This window comes from Aspergillus undulatus (assembly GCF_047715775.1).
Source record: "Aspergillus undulatus strain CBS 261.88 unplaced genomic scaffold BDV17scaffold_126, whole genome shotgun sequence".
NCBI lineage: Eukaryota > Fungi > Ascomycota > Eurotiomycetes > Eurotiales > Aspergillaceae > Aspergillus > Aspergillus undulatus.
This window is the reverse complement of record NW_027396730.1, coordinates 1-17,324: the sequence shown is the minus strand read 5'-3', so window position 1 is coordinate 17,324 and position 17,324 is coordinate 1. Positions and strand designations below refer to the sequence as shown.

Below are 17,324 nucleotides of genomic sequence, written 5' to 3'. Positions count from 1 at the left end.
GGTTTTTTTTTAAAAAAAAGTAGGGAATTAAAAACTTTCTAGATTTAGTTAAATATATTTTACTTTACATGGGTAGGATTATTAAATAAGGTATTTAATATATAATCTTATTTAGTATAATCCTTTATAGATTCTAAAGTAGAGCTATCTTTTATCACTTTAATAATTTAATATATTTAGTATAATTCTTAATATAATACCTGAATTATCTTATTAAACTAAAATAAATTGCAAGTTATTAAAAATTATTTAAGAATTTAAATTTCTAGATAGTAACAAGTTTCTTGTCTAATATATTTAAACTAAGTTAGTTTAACTAGCTAATAATTAAAAGGGTTATTAAATTAAGCAGGGGAAGTTTTATTCTTAATATCTTTATTAATAAGAACAGGCTCAAGCTATGTAATAGAAAATATAGGATATACTTTCTATTTAGCTAGTAATTTACTAAACTAATAAGCTAATTATCCTACATGTTTAACTACTAGAAAAGGGCTAGTAAACTAACAAGTAAATTTATATAAAGATTAAACTTGTAGTAATAAATAGCCTTAGTATAACTAAATATAAACTTGATTATTAACTTGTAGTTTAAATAGCTTATAATTCTAATTATATACTTGTTTTATTTATATAGTAATATATTTTAAAGCTTCTTCGGTGTCTAGCTGAGTAGTAAAGTCTTATTTAAATATATATTTTAATAGATTCTATAGCTATCAAAGCTTAATATTAAATAGTAACTTGTATAAGGTTTTTTTTATAGATTAATTAACTAATAAATTCAGGGTACTAATAATTATAAGTAAGTACTTTTTCTAATAGTTACTAAATTCTAGTATATAAATATATTAAAATATTATTTTAATAACTTTAAATAAAATACTCAGATTAATTATCTAATTAAAGATAATATATAATAATATATTACTAGTTAATTTAGAGGGCCTTTTGGAATATACCTTTCTAGAAATTAAAGATAAAACAAGGGTCTTAATTATTGATAAAACCTTGCGGGAGACTTTAATTATATTTTTTTATATATTTTATTATAGTAAATCTTTATTCTATTATAGTTAAAGTAGACTTGCCTGGAATTAAGCTAATATATTTTAAAAATTTATTAATAAGTACTAAGAGTATATTATAGCTATTATTATCTAGTAAATAAATTATAAAGTCTATAGTAATAATATTAAATAGGACTGCTATAAGGATAATTAGCTATAGTAAGTTAAATAATTTATAACAAGGATAAGTATTACCTTTACAGGTAGGGCAGAATTTAATATACTTCTAAAGTTATTAACAACCTTGATATATAGTAAAATCTTTTAATTAATTTATATATTTATTAAATCCCTGATAGCTATACCTTAATTACAGGTAAAGGATAGCCTTTTAGGAGGTTCTACCCCTATAACTTTAACCATGCCAAGTCATGCTCTACTAATATATTTTAGCTATTATATAGTCGGTTATATTAGAGCATCCTGCCCTTCATGATTTAACTGCCAGAATAAATAAAAAAATGCGTGTTTTGGTTGTTGAATATAGCTTTAATTTTTGTAGGTGTAGCCGATCCTGATGAGGCGGTCGGGTGACCTGTGCCGGTCGGGCGACCCGTGATTTACGTTATTAGTTATATCTTAGTCATACTGTTCGGACTTCTACCAGTTCGACGGACGACACCTTAGTTGAGTCGACAACTTCCCTTTTCAGATTTGATAATCCACGCCGACTGCGCGTAACACATCGGAATTAGTAAACGAATTAGCCTAATTAAAATACTTGTTAGATTTATTAGCGGACGCGCAACGCGCATAGCTTCCCTTGTATTTACACCTGTCCATAGGGTCCCACCGCTACGCCCCACTACTAATCTACACAATTACTCTGCATAATTGAACTCTCCCCATATCTCACTTACACTTTAAGCACATATACAATTAGATCTGATTAATGTCTGAACAAGCAACTGAATTTGGCATCATGTGCCTAGACAGCTACCTGGACAGTGATGGCGTCCACTGCATCAACACTGGCCACAAAAGTCCTCTCACTATTCCTATCAAGGACATACTCTGTGTACTTCCCAGCAACAACAACGCTGCATATCCACACACCCTGTTATTTCTTCGAGATGATATTGGCTTCCCATCAGAAATTGATCGCATACACCTAAAGTCCACACCGTCAGCCCTGCTATCTAGTCATTTGCTCACCGAATTACCGCACTATCTATGTCACTCAAGCAACCCGAGTCTGAAGTTGCATGTCATTATCTCTTCAGGATCCGGAACAGGAACAGCCAGGGTACTGTTTGGCCGCCTCCAGCGACTATTCAGATGGGTTGGCGTCGACCAATATGAAGTTCATGAGACACAGTCTCCTCGGACCATAACAGATTTATGCCATTCTTTATTTATCCCTCAAGCCGAAGCTGGCGTACCGCAGACCATTATTGTGCTTTCCGGTGACGGTGGCATCTGCGACATCATTGATTCATTCCACGGTACAGCAAAGATGAATCACACCCCACCAAATATAGGTCTTATCCCAGCGGGCACCGGCAATGCCTTAGCAAGTTCTACAGGGCTGGCGGCTAATCCAGCAACTGCGTTGACAGCGCTACTGCGCGGAAGGCTGGCTCCTCTACCAGTTTTTGTTGCTACTTTCTCGCACGGAGCTGGATATATACAGGGTGGCCAGAGTCAACCACCTGCAGCCGATGAAAACTGCGCTCTCAAGATATATGGTGGTGTTGTTGCAAGCTGGGGATTGCACGCTGCCCTGGTTGCTGATAGCGATACCACCGAGTATCGTAAGTTCGGAGCGGACAGGTTTAAAATGGCTGCGAAAGAGCTTCTTTATCCATCCGATGCTAGCGAAACGCACAAGTACAAGGGGACAATCACCCTAATTAGGAGAGACATCCAACACAATGCGTATGAGGAAGTTCTCCAGCCCAAGGAGCATATGTATGTGCTGGTGACGTTGGTGTCAAACCTTGAGAAAGATTTCATGATATCCCCTGAATCTTCCCCCTTGGATGGCGTTTTAAGATTCCTTCGATTCGGACCAGTGCCACCACAGCAAGCAATGCAGCTACTGGCTGCTGCTTATCAGAATGGCCGACACGTTGAGGATGAAGAAGTCATGTACTCTGAAATTGAAGAATTCAAGATTGACTTCCACGAGACGGACGAAAGGTGGAGACGGGTGTGTGTTGATGGCAAAGTGATCATCGTGAAAGAACACGGCTGGATGAAAGTGCAGAAGGAGAAGAGACATTTGATGAACATTATCCTAAATAGTAGAGAGTAGCCTCACTGCTGCTGAAGCATCAAGCCTTAGGCGGAGGAGAAAAGAGTTGTTTGCAATAGTCAGCCCATAGCGCTCCTAATGATAATTATATCATGTAACCAACAGCAAACATAGGACTTTCATACACGGACGATGTACTTGGGAAATAGCTATAGCTATCAAGACTATCAAGATTGTAATTAGTGATGGTTTCTTTTTGAAGCGTCTCAAAGAAAGTATTTTTGTGGAACTCTTAACCATAAGCAATCAATTTGCATGGATTGGGAAAGAAGAGCATATAGCACTTGTATTCTACTACCTAACATAAGAACGGGAGGCCTCCGTCATAGTAATATATAAGACAAGTACCTATCTACGTAGTACTATATCAAGTGTCACAAGCCGTGGGGCGGCCCACTGTACTCAGTCAGCCGCTACCGAGACCAACTAACGTAATCCACGGGCGACCCGCCCACCACGACCGACCCGCCCGCTTCTCTAGAATCCGACCGCATGAGCAACTGTCACTATTCAAATAACTACCATGACACTAAAATCCCGTGGATTATCTCAAAACCTGGTGGAGCAAGAGGGCAGGATCTAACTCGCAATTTCCGCTATTAAAGAAAGCAAAATCCCAAGTATTTATCGCGCAGTAGCTATTTTTAATATCCCTTGAATAATACTTCGGGACCGCATGTCAGGTTACTAATTCTATATTAAATCCTGTGTTAATGGCCTCAGGCTCTCTAATATACAAGAGGATATATTAGTTAATTAGATAGTATTACTAGATACACGCGGCGCTGTGCCTTATTACCCGCACGTGTAGAAAATAGCTAAAATAATCCTTGAAGCTAACAGGGCCTCTCTATCTACTAAAATTAGCTAGAACTAGGTTACGAGCCTTATTAAGCGATACTCTGAGCTTAAGTCATGCTTTACATGAAGATATAACTACAAGCAAGCTAAATACAAGGATCCAAGAGTTATTGTTGCACGCATGGCCTGATATTAAGGTGTTGTCGCCATCAAGGTGCGTTACCAGTGATTACTTATATCTTAGTCAGCAATCCCGCTTCTTCTGTGGGTCTGTCCCTTTCGAGATAGAAAAACAACATCTATCTCATGAAATTAAACTATATATTTAATAATAGTAATATATCCAGTTTATCTAGTTCCTATTAAATTTTATTGTCTTTAACTTCTAAATTGCTTTATTTATCAAGTTCTTGCTTTATTTGCTATTATACAAGTTTAGATATACTTACTAACCTTATTTTATTATTCCTGTGTTACTATCTCGGGCTCTCTAAGCTATAGTAACTTTATTTATTAAACCCCTTACCTTGCCCTACTAATATCGAAATATCCTTGCTCCCTACTATATTTAGAAGAGCTAGTATATTAACTTTTTATATATTAATTCTCTAGTAGCTTGTATACTAGTAAATTCAATACTTATATAATTAACCTTTTTAAATACCTTACTACCATGTCTCCCTAGCCTGCTTTAGCTAAGTATTATTGATTTCCTGTTAATTAAAGTCTTGAATATTTAGTTCTATACCTAGCTATTAAGGAATTCCTATAGCTAGTTAGTACTTATTAAATTAATAAGACTAGCGAGTATCTTGACTAGATTAGTAATAACTATATCAATTATAATATTAAGGACCTTATTAAATTATTTAATTATACTTTATACTCCTGTTCTACCTTAATAGTATCAATATCTCGCGGTAAATAACCTCGTGAGCTAATTAAATATATTAGAATATGTAAAATATATCCTAAATTACAAGAATCACGTGTAAATATATCCCATGAAGCTAGTAAGTTATATAACAATCCTCTAGATATTACCCTACCCCTCGGGCTATATCTCCGCGCTATATATTACCAGCTACACAGCTATACTAGCAACTCCTATCTTATTATTAATTAACCCTTTATTAACTGATCTACCTACTGTTCGACCTGCAACTAATATTTAATCTAAATCAAGACCAAGCTCTAGTTCCGAGCTTAGCCTTAGCGAGCTGTTTATTGACAACAGCCCGAATAAACTACCTTGTATTACAGGATACTAACCTGTCTTGCCTGCTGGTTTATAGTCTTGATTAGATTAATAATATCAAACCTGATATTATTATACTATATCAGGAAGCAATGCTGTCAGTTTTAGCTATAGTAGCCCTTTAGATAATACTTAAAACTTTAAATTCCTTACTTATAAATTATATAACAAGGTATAGCCTATTATAGCTAATCTCATGTAAATATTATAATAAACACAAGCTTTAATAGATAATAACCAAGCCGTGATAGATACTTGTTTATAAATTATTAAATAATATTTAAGCTAGTAATCTTCCTAACCTGTTTTACCTAAGTAATACCCGGGTTATTATTTTTACTTTTACTAGCCTTAATCCTGCTACTATACTAGTCCTGATTCTTCAGATCCTAGTAATACTTTACAGACTATAACTATTCCCTTTCCTGTTACTAATAGTATTAGTTATACTAGAATATAAAAAACAGAAGAAATTAGATATTTCTAGCTTGATATATTAAATAATATTATTATAAAATAAATTAATAATATTATATATTATAAGAATATAAATATCTTTATTAATTAGATATATAATATTATTAATTATAAAGGAGAAGATATAGTCCGAGCTAATATCTAGGCTTATTTATATAAATCTATATTATATTAATTTATTTTTTAACTTACTAAAATTAAAAAGCTAGCCTTATATTATAGCTTGCTTAAAGAAGGCTAGCTTAAATTTTTAATTAAATATTTAAGCCTAGCCTGTAAATAGCCCTGTAGAAGCTTACCTATTTATCCTATATTTATAAAAATATTTAGAATAGTAAATCTCCCTAGATATTTGCTAAGGATATTTATTATATACTATTATAATATTACTAAAATTACTAGCTTGTTTAACTAGATAAGTATAATCTAGAATTAACTTAATTTATAATTATAATATAATATCCCTGAACTAACTTTCTATATTATAATAGTTTAATTCTTTAAGAATCTTAAAAAATAATAATATCTTTAGTAAAATATCTCTATAAAGTTTAATAACTAGTAGAACTCTTGTTTTACCTCTTCTAGTACTAGCAATAATAGTCCTAAACCTATAAATTTAAACTAGAATTACTACCAAGGTCCCTGAAATAATAGTTATTAATAACAGGCTAACTATCCTAGTTACTAGCTATATAATTATTCTAGGCCTCCCTATGGCCTAATATATTTATTATACTACTAACTACTACCTTATTTATTAAACTAAACCTAGTATAAGTATCAAAGACCTTTCAGGCTATAATAATTATAATAACCTTGCTAGTAATCTTAAATATAGTTAAACCTGGATATAAATACTTTTTTAAGGTTTTTATATAATAAGCCCCCTATAAGCAGGTATACCTGGAATAATTAATAATATTAGAACTAGAGGCCTGATACTAAAGTTTTTATTATTAAATAATCTTAAACTTAAACTTAGCTTTAGTATAAGGCTATCTATTAAGATATTATTTAATCTAAATACTTAACCTATCAAGCCTTTACTAAATATTATAATACTAATATTTTTAATACCTATTATACTAGTAAATCTCTTATCAAGGGCATAATTAAAGATCAAGACTTTAATAATATTAAGGAACAAGAAAATATATTTTATAGCTATTTTAAGGTTTTTAAGACTAAATACTAAGATATAGAGCCCTTTTTAATTATAAATAAAAATATTATCTAAAATAATACTAGGAATATTATTAATAGTATTACTAATATTATTATTACTTGTTTAAACTATAACACAAGTTTTATATTAAATAACTTATTATACAAGTATCTACAAGCTTCATGCCCTAGTAAAACTAATTTTAATAAAGCTAATATTACTATATATTATATTTTACTACTTTATTATCAGAAATTTATATTATAAAACTTAAGAATTTATTAATACCTGATATATTATTATTATATACTTAAAAAAAATACTACTATAATAATTAAATTAAATATAATTAAATTTTATAAAGAGATCTACCTTGATATTAGCTATTCTTAGTTAATTAATAATATTACTTTCTTTTAGTTAATACCTAGAGTAATAATTAGCAAGGTAGCTTATTTAATTTATATTAGGAATATTAGTTTAATATATATTTTTAATATCTATACTATATTCCTGGTCTATTTTCTTATAACTATTAATAATACTATTTAATTAACCTTTACAAGGCTTATAGTTATAGTCTATACTATTAATAATATTAATACCAAGCTATTGCTTAGTATAAAGATACTAAATTACTATAAAATTATTTTTAATTATATTAGAGAACTTAGTATTATTTAATTATATTAAAATTTAATTTTTCTTATTTACTATTAGACTAAACCCTATTAAATTACTAAAATACTAGTTTATATATAATAATCCTATCTTTTACCTGCTTATTCTATAGGCTATATTCTAGTTAAAGTAAGAAAAATTTTACTAGATAAATAAGATTTTATTTTTAAATTATTTTTAATTATTTTATTTAACTAACCTAATAGTAAGATTATTAATTATATATACTTTATTAATAGCAAGCTATTATTTATTCAGGCTATTAATAAGATATTTAATATTATTATTATTATTAAATATACCTATTTAGGTATATTATTAGATTTAAACTATATTATAATTTATTATACAAGAATTAATATAATTATACTTGCTTATAGAAATACTCTTATATTTTAATAAAGCCTTAATAAAAGCCCTCTAAAATTATACTATAAATATATTAGATACTAAATAGAGCAGGCCTATTATATTATTAAAAAATTAATTAAGAAATAAATAGAAAGTTCTAAGTATATTAAACTATTAGAACTATTATCTAAGTATAATATCTTGTTAGACAAGGCTATTATATTACCTAATAATATTATTATTTATTATAGAAGTAATTATAATATTATTAACTAATATTAAAATATTATTAAATCCTTTAATATCTAGGCTAATAAATTAAATATAGGTATTATTAATATTCTTAAAGAATAATAAATAAAAGTACCCCTTAAAGGAAAACTAGGAATAATATATCCTATAACCTTGTATTTATTATTAATTTAAGTAAGGTCAAGCCTTAATTAACAAGACCTTAGACCCTCTTACTAATACTAGAAAGTTAAAAATAATAACTAGTTATATTTTTATTAATTTTCTTATTTTTATAGTTTATTGCCTGGTTTTTAACCTGAAATAGTAGAAAATAGTTAATAAAAAATATATTATTATTAATTTATATAGAATAAATAAGGAGGTAATCCTTAATTACTATTTTATATTTATATAATAAGAGATCTTAGTACTTGTCTATAGTTATAGCTATATTTTTATTATTAATATAGCCAAGTTCTTCTATTAATAGCTGTAGTGAATTGGGACCCGACAGGCCTATAGTGAAGTATGGAAGTGGATAAGTTGATGCTATTCAGAGACCGCCGGCGGTAGGAGCTAACTACCTAATACTGACTAAGAACTGAGTTATCAGGGATAACCGATATAGCAAACTATGCACACTGCGTGACTAGTGCTAGTTTAATATAATTATTAAAATTAGCTTATTATAATTAGTTATAGAAAACAGGAGGTCTTTAATATAATAATTATAGGATTTATTAATTTAGTTTTTTTTGTATAATACTAGATAGATATTTATTTATATAATTTTAGATCCTTTTATTATATTTATATTAATAATATAGTTATTGTATCTTATATATTAAATAATTAATTTAAATATCTAGTTATAGTTTTCTTGAAGCTCTAAAACTTTAATATTAAAAATTAAATTATTAAAAACTTTCCTGGGATTTCTATTAGTCTAGTTACTAGGTTAAAGAATTAATTTACTAGATTTGATTATACTTATTAAAAAACTCAAGGCTATCCTTATACTTTACTTCCCTGAAATACTCAAGGATCTTGAGTACTATACTAGTTTAACTAGCTAGTTTTATTTAAAAATTAAGAACTATACTAAATAAATTTAGTTTTTCTAAAATTATAAGACTATATTATTAAAGGGTATTCTATTCAAGGAATAAGCTTATAAAAATTATATAAAGATTACCTATTTAACCAAGCCTATCCTAGAGAAGATTATTTTATTTAATAATATTTAATTTAAATTTTAAAAGTTAAACTTCCTTGTATATTTTAATCTTGAATATATACTTTATATTAACCTTGATATATTAATCCTAGGTTATAGTATTATTATTTATTACTTGGATATATTTAATAACTAGAATTATAAAGATTAATTTATATTATTATTTTAAATATAAATATAATTTATTATATTTTTAAGTTATTCTTTAACTAAATTAAAAAAAGCTTACTAGCTAACTAAACTAGAGGTTTTATATTTAATTTAATTATTATAAAAAATTTATTATCTTGTTAAAAGTAGCCAAGAATAGTATTATTATTTATATAAATTATTTATTAACTTATAGTATTACTAAATAGACTTTATTTAATATTATTACTTTTAAAAAAATAAACCTATACCTAGTTAGAGTAAGTTAATTTATCTAGTAATTCTATATTAATTTTTATTATAAGCCAGGAAAGGATAATATTATTCTTAATACTTTATTATATTTACTTTATAAAAGTAAAAAAACTATTAATTTATATATAAATAATTTTAATAAATTACAAGCCTATATTATTATTATTTCTATAAATTACTAAAGTATTATCTCGGGTATTAAATTCTTAGATAAATTTAAGGAATATATTTAATTTAAATATTTTAAGGATTACTATATTTCTATAATCTTATAGATTTTTTAGGATAATCTTAATACTAATTTATTTTATATATTATAAAATAGTTTATTTTACCTTATATATTATAAAACTATTATTTATTTAAATACTAATAAAATAGACTTTATTTTAAATCCCTGGCTATACTTACCTTGCTCTATATATTATAAGTTTTTTAAAATAATTTATAATAATTCTAATTACTAAGGTATTAATAAATATCTTAAATATATAAAAGGTATCTTATTATATTATTATTAATATATATTATATAAATATATCCTGAAATATCTAACATGCTTAGAGAACTAAATATATTATTATTAATTATATAACTAGTTTTAGTTAATTATACCTTATCCTATATTATTTAATCTTATTTTTATAGATTTTATATTAGCTATCCTAAAGAACTACTTTAACTTTATAAATAATATAGTTAATTATTTCTTATTAAATAACCCTAATATTAATACTTTTAATATATTATTTATTATTATTAATAAGTTTATAAAACAAGTAAGTTTAATACCAGGGAAGAGTACCTAGATTATTAAATAATAGGGCTTTGCCCTAATCTAGTATATAATATTATATAATTAAGGTCTACCTAGAGGATTTATATTAGATTAAAATTAAAGATTTATATTTAAATTTTAGCAAGAAATATTTTATACCTTATACTATAAGTAATATTTTATTATAGTATTTTATCCTTAATCTGATAAACCAAATATATAATTATAATAATAGAAATTATATTTTAATATATAATTATACAAGGTATTACCTGGGTAGCTTAAATATTATTTATTATATTAATAATTAATAAATTAAAGAGTATAACTATACAAGAAATATTATATAAATTATTATTTAGAATTAACCTCTGTATACCTTAGGATATATTAAGACATATTTTTATATTAAAATAAGTCTTTACTATATAATTTAATACAGATAAAATACTAAAATATATTATAATATAAATAAAGATTATTTATAATTACAAGTATAAATTAGTTAAATTTAATATTAATAACCAAGTTTATCTATATTTATATTATAATTATTATTTAATAATTCTGCCTGGCCTCTTTTTTAAGTTCTTGAAGTAATATACTAGACCCTTTCCTATTATTAAGAGAATTAGTTATTTAGTATACTAACTATATAAACTACCTTTTATATAGTAAATCTATCTAATTATCTTAATAACTTAACTAGAACCTGTTTTATCAAATAATTCTAACCCTTATAAATATAATTATATTAAATATAAATATATTATTAATAAATACTATCCTGATAAAGATAATAGATAGGAGGTTAACTAGCTTCTTAGTTATTATACTTAGTACTATAGTTAAACCTAAAAACCTATTCTTAAGTATCTAGTTTGCTGGCATAGATACTTAGCTAATAATATTAAATAGGTTTATATTAATAATCTAGCTAGATCTAAAGAGTTAATAAAGGAATATAATAAAGTATATCTATTTAACAAGGATAAGAATAATTAAATACTTGTAAGGGGACGTAAATAGATAGATCTTCCTATCTAAACATGCCGTATATACAGGAAGGAATTGCTGAAGAAGAGAACAGATTAGGAAGGGTAGACAGAAGGTAGAAGGGCAGGAACCATGTAACTATAGCCGCGTAAGCTACGCGGTACATGTTATAGGATTAACCTATAACAGTACCCCCCTTTTTGCTTAGGCCCCTGTACAAAGCTATCTAGCATGGAGGGTAGAGAGGGTAAGACTGGGAGTTATAATTTTAAGTATAAGGGCAGGTTTAGTATATTTTATATAATTAGATATCTAGTAATTACTTGATCTATAGTATAAGCAGAGGTTATTATCATGATATTATATAAGTATAGCACGAGATAGAGGTAGAGGCAGAAAAGGCTAATAAAGGTTAAGTAAATCAAGATAGCTAGGCTGGCAGGGCTAGCAAGGCAGGTCTAATAATAGAAATCTAGATAGGATTATATCTATTTGGTCTATATTCTAGTTTAAAACTGGTTAATATTTTAAAGTAAATTTCTAGGTAGGGTAGTTATACTAATTAGTATATTAGATAAGTTTAATATATTTATTATATAAGAGATTAAAGATAGAGTTATTTAAATATTTTAAGGTCTAGCAGAGGTTAGGCTAGAGCCCCTGATATAGTATAATTATATATAAGATATCTAGCTATAAGCTTGTGTTAACCTTATATAAGAGCCTTTTAAACTAAACAAGATAAGCTATAAATAATTTATTATCTCTTTATTATATATGTGGTACGCAGGCCTCTGAAGAGATGTATTAGTCATATCTTAGTCATACGGCCCGGACTTCTACTTGTTCGACGGGCGACTTCTTAGTTGAATCAACAACTTCCTCTTCAGAATCAATGAACCGCCTACGGCGTGTAATAATATAGTTAAGAATTATTGTATAGCCTCCTGCTATTCTCAAGGGTTATAGTATAACTATTAAAAAAAGAAGATAACCTCAGGATCTTATTACTAGTTATTTTCTATAGACTAGCGGAGGTATAAGACTAAAGCCTGTTATAGCTATTCTAATTAGTTTTATATATAGTTAAAGGTATTAGCTCCCGAGAGCTAGTTAGATTAGAGTTTTACTTTAATAAATAGGAGCTATACACAAAGTATATAGGGCTTGCTATTAAAGCAAGGCAGGTCAGGCAGGCGGGTTTTAGGAGCAGGAGCTAATAAGAGCTATATATAAAGCTACTAAATCTTAGTATAAGAATTATCAAGGTCTATATATAGTTATTAGATTTTAAGGCGCTAATTCTAGAATTATTATAATTTAATATATTAGTTCTGAAGTTCTTACTAGAGCTACTATACAAGTAATAAAAGAGGGGTCTGGTCAGTTATTTTATACAGGAAAAAAATTTATATAAGTAGATTAGTTTAGGTTAGATTAAATCAGGTCAGGTTAGGTCAGGTCAGGTTAAGTTAGGTAAGCAATTCTTAATATAAGGGGATATAAATAGATAGATCTTCCTATCTAAACATACTATATGTACAAAAAGGAATCGCTGAAGAAGAGAACAGATCAGGAGGGGTAGATAAAAGGTAGAAGGGCAGGAACCACGTGACTATAGCCGCTACGCGGTGCATGTTATGGGATCAACCCATAATAATACTTTCTTATTATTAAGGTTTAACAAGGATATTAATATCGTATCTTTGCCCTATTTATTGCACGCATGGCCTGATATTAAGGTACTATTGCTATCAAGGTACATTACTAGTGATTAATTATATCTTAGTCAGCGATCCTGCTTTTTCTATGGGTCTGTCCCTTTCAAGATAGAAAAACAACATCTATCTCATGAAATCAAACCATACATTTAACAATCATAAAAAAGTGGTTTAAAGCTCTATAATATATCTAATTATAGTATAGGATCCTAGACAAAGATATCTATAATTTTAATAAGACTAGCTTTGTAATAGGCTTAATTATAATAACAAGAGTCATGACAAGAGCTTATATACCTGGAAAACCTTATCTGATTTAGCCAGGCCAGCGCGAATAAGTAATAATAATTAAGTATATTAACTTAATAGGATAGGCTATCCCCTTTACAATTATTTTTAAAGGAAAAGTCTATATTAAGGCATGGTTTAAAGAATACGCCCTCCCAGGGGACTAGAGGATTAAATTAAGTACTAATAACTAGATAATAAATAAGATAGGCCTCTAGTAGCTTTAAAAAGTTTTTATTCCTGTAATTACTGGGCGTACAGTTAGCTGCTACTAATTACTTGTTTTAGATAGCTATGGCAGTTATTTAACTCCTGGATTTAATAAAGAATATAGTAATAATAATATTATCCCTATCTATATACCTGCTTACTCTTCGCACCTCCTGCAGCCTCTAGATATAGGCTGTTTTGGTCTATTAAAGCATGCCTATAGTAGCTTAATTAAGGCAAAAGCACGCCTTGGATATAACTATATTAATAAGCTTGACTTCTTATCTATACATCTAAATACTTACCACGAGGTCTTTAAGGCTTTAAATATCTAAAGCGGCTTTGCTGTAGCTAGTATATAGCTATTTAATCCGCAAAGAGTACTTCAAAAGCTAAATATCTTGCTTACTACCTGTAGCGAATTGGGACCCGACAGGCCTATGGTGAAGTATGGAAGTGGATAAGTTGATGCTATTCAGAGACCACCGGCGGCGGGAGCTAACTACCTAATACTAACTAAGAACTAAGTCATCAGGGATAACCGATATAGCGAACTATATATATTATATAATAGTCCCCTTAATTAAACAAGGTAATAAATCAGGTAAGCAATACCTGATAAAATAGCTATAATAAATAATAATTAAAAATAAAGAAAGTCAAAGGCCATGTAAATAATAAAAGGAAGACTATAGCTAGTATATAATTCCAGGCACCGTGCCTAGAATAAATTATTTATTAATCAAGAAATTAAGTAATAATTAGATATTATATTCTAGTTATCTCTTTATATTAGCTATATTTACAAGTTCTAACTTTATATCTATTCTTAGGTAGGTGACCGTGTCATGGTTTAGGTTAAATATTATAGATATTATTAGTATTTTCTTTAATTTATATAACTTTACTAGACTAATAAAGCTATAGTTTATATAGCAGGGATATTTATAGTTTATCTTCTTTTTTAATTTTATAGTTTACTTTATATTTTGTAACTAGTTCTACTATATTACTAAGAAATATATAATAGTACTATATATTATATCTAAAACTATAGCCGAGCTACTTCATGAAATATTCAAGGCTAGAATTAGTGATATATTTTATAATAAAATACTTAATTTTATAGGAATAGTATTTCTTTATATCCTAATATATTAAATTAAAAAGTAAAGGATCAGGTTATTCTTCCTATCTTTTATAAAAATTAGGTTACTAAGGGTATTTCTCCAAGTATATAATTAATATAACAGGATATAAGTACTACTTACTTAGGAAATCTAGATAGTATATAAAGGGCTTAATTTATTTAATAACCTTAAATAATCCTGTAAACTAACTTAATAGCTTCTTGTTAAGCATGGCTTTAATAATATATCCTTTATATAGTTATAGTCTAACTTACTTATTAATAGCAAAGGATATTAGAATATATTCTATATTATACCTATATTTTATTACTATCTAGGCAAGTTTAATTACTTTAGCTATATTAGCTTAATATTTAAAAAACTAGACTAGTATTATTCCTGATAGACTAATATCTGCTAAAGATCTTAAATAGATACTATATATAAGTTTATATAGGGTATAACCGGTACTAGTATTCGTGGATATATTTAAGATAGATTAGATAAAAAGGAAGACTTTAATTTAATTAATAATATATTCTAGGGATATAGTAATATATTATAGAAATATTTTAATTATTTAATTAATCTTTTTACTTTAGCTATCAGACTGTATATACCAGGCTATAGTATAGTTAATTTTAATATATAGGAGCTTGAATAGTTCTCTCTAGAATTTAGATATAAACTTTAAGTCTCTATTATTAATAATAATTTAAGAAAAGCCTTAATTAGCAAGCTAAAGATATCTAAGTATTATAATTACCTAGTTTTTAATAATTTAAGTTATTTTGCCTGGGATTAGACTATTCCTTTTTATAAATAGATATATTATTATTATTACTATATTATATCCTTCTTTGGTCTCAGGTAAGGCAGTTATAATATTAATAGATATTATATAAAACAGGATAGGTAGGATTATAATTAGCTATAAGGCTTTATATAGTTTATATTTTATCTACTAGAGTTAGAGGTATTTATTATAGTATTTAATTTATTCTTTTACTTTATAATACTTCCTATAAAAGATAATAAATTATAGGTATTCTATAGTATAAATAATTCCTGTATAATTATTATTATTATAGGCTTTTTATATTATATCTTTCTCTATAGAGTATAATAAGTATAAAGCTTTTATTATAGAGCTATTAAACTAGTATTTAACTAAAAAGATTAAACCTTTATAAAGACCTTGTATAACAAGTTAGTAAAAAAGTTAAACTAGATATAATAAGGTCTTATTTACTAGTAGAACTTCTTTAGCTTTATACTATTTTAAATTAGTATTATATTCTTTAATAATTTTTACCTTAAACTTATCTAAATATACTACTATAAGTATTAATAAAGATATAAGGGTTATACTAGTATATAAAATATCTAGAGAATACTTATTATTTTCTTGCTTAATATATAACAAGAGTCTAGATAGTATATTTAAAATATTATTAGTCTTATTTAGCTTGTAGAAAATATTAAGCTTGAATTATTATAGATATATTAATACTTATACTAGTTTAAGGTTTAATTTCTGGGGTAATAACATGGTTAATATATATTAATATATAATATTTACTATTACTAAATAATTAGTAAATACTATAATATTTATATAACATGTTTCTACTAGATAGTAAAGTTTTTATATAGCCTAGACTAGTCTAGATATCTTGAGTTCTATTAGCTAGTACTATATTTTAGTAGTACTTGCTATTTAACTAAGAAAGAGAATAGGTTTAACCTGATTTTATAATAATAATTAAAGAATAATAATAATAAGGTCAAGCTTTAGGTCTCTTTTCACGTGAAAAATTATTACTTTAATACCTAATTTATTAGTATTAATATTAATATAGAGGTTATATAGTATTAAATAATAGATTAGTATAGTCAGGCTTTTAAAATATAATTATATTATATTAAATACTTTAATTTCTATTATAGTTAGGGCTTTTAACTCTACTCTAGATATATATCTCTTTCTAGCGTGCTTTTTTCCTTTAAAATTAGGGATAGACCTAGAAAGGTATATTTTTTTATCTTATAATAACTTAATCTTTATTATATAGTAAGGTATATAGCTAGATAGCTAGTTAATTATATTTATATATATCCTAAGGTCAGAGAGGGTCTCCAGGAACTTTAAGCTAGTTAATATTTTTAATTTATTTTTAGTAATAATTGAACCTAGAACTAAAATATTTTACTCTAGTAATTTAATAATTAGAAATCCAAGAAAGGTTTTTTTAACTAAAA

General features: G+C 26.7%; 1 protein-coding gene across 1 annotated transcript; it reads left to right on the top strand.

Moving 5' to 3' along the window:
- The first annotated feature begins 1,735 nt into the window (after positions 1 to 1,735).
- BDV17DRAFT_278352 (diacylglycerol/lipid kinase family protein) lies at positions 1,736 to 3,658 on the top strand. Its single transcript, XM_073759522.1, has one exon. The coding sequence runs from the start codon at positions 1,963 to 1,965 to the stop codon at positions 3,325 to 3,327; it is 1,365 nt and encodes a 454-aa protein (XP_073609818.1). The 5' UTR covers positions 1,736 to 1,962; the 3' UTR covers positions 3,328 to 3,658.
- The last annotated feature ends 13,666 nt before the right edge of the window (positions 3,659 to 17,324 follow it).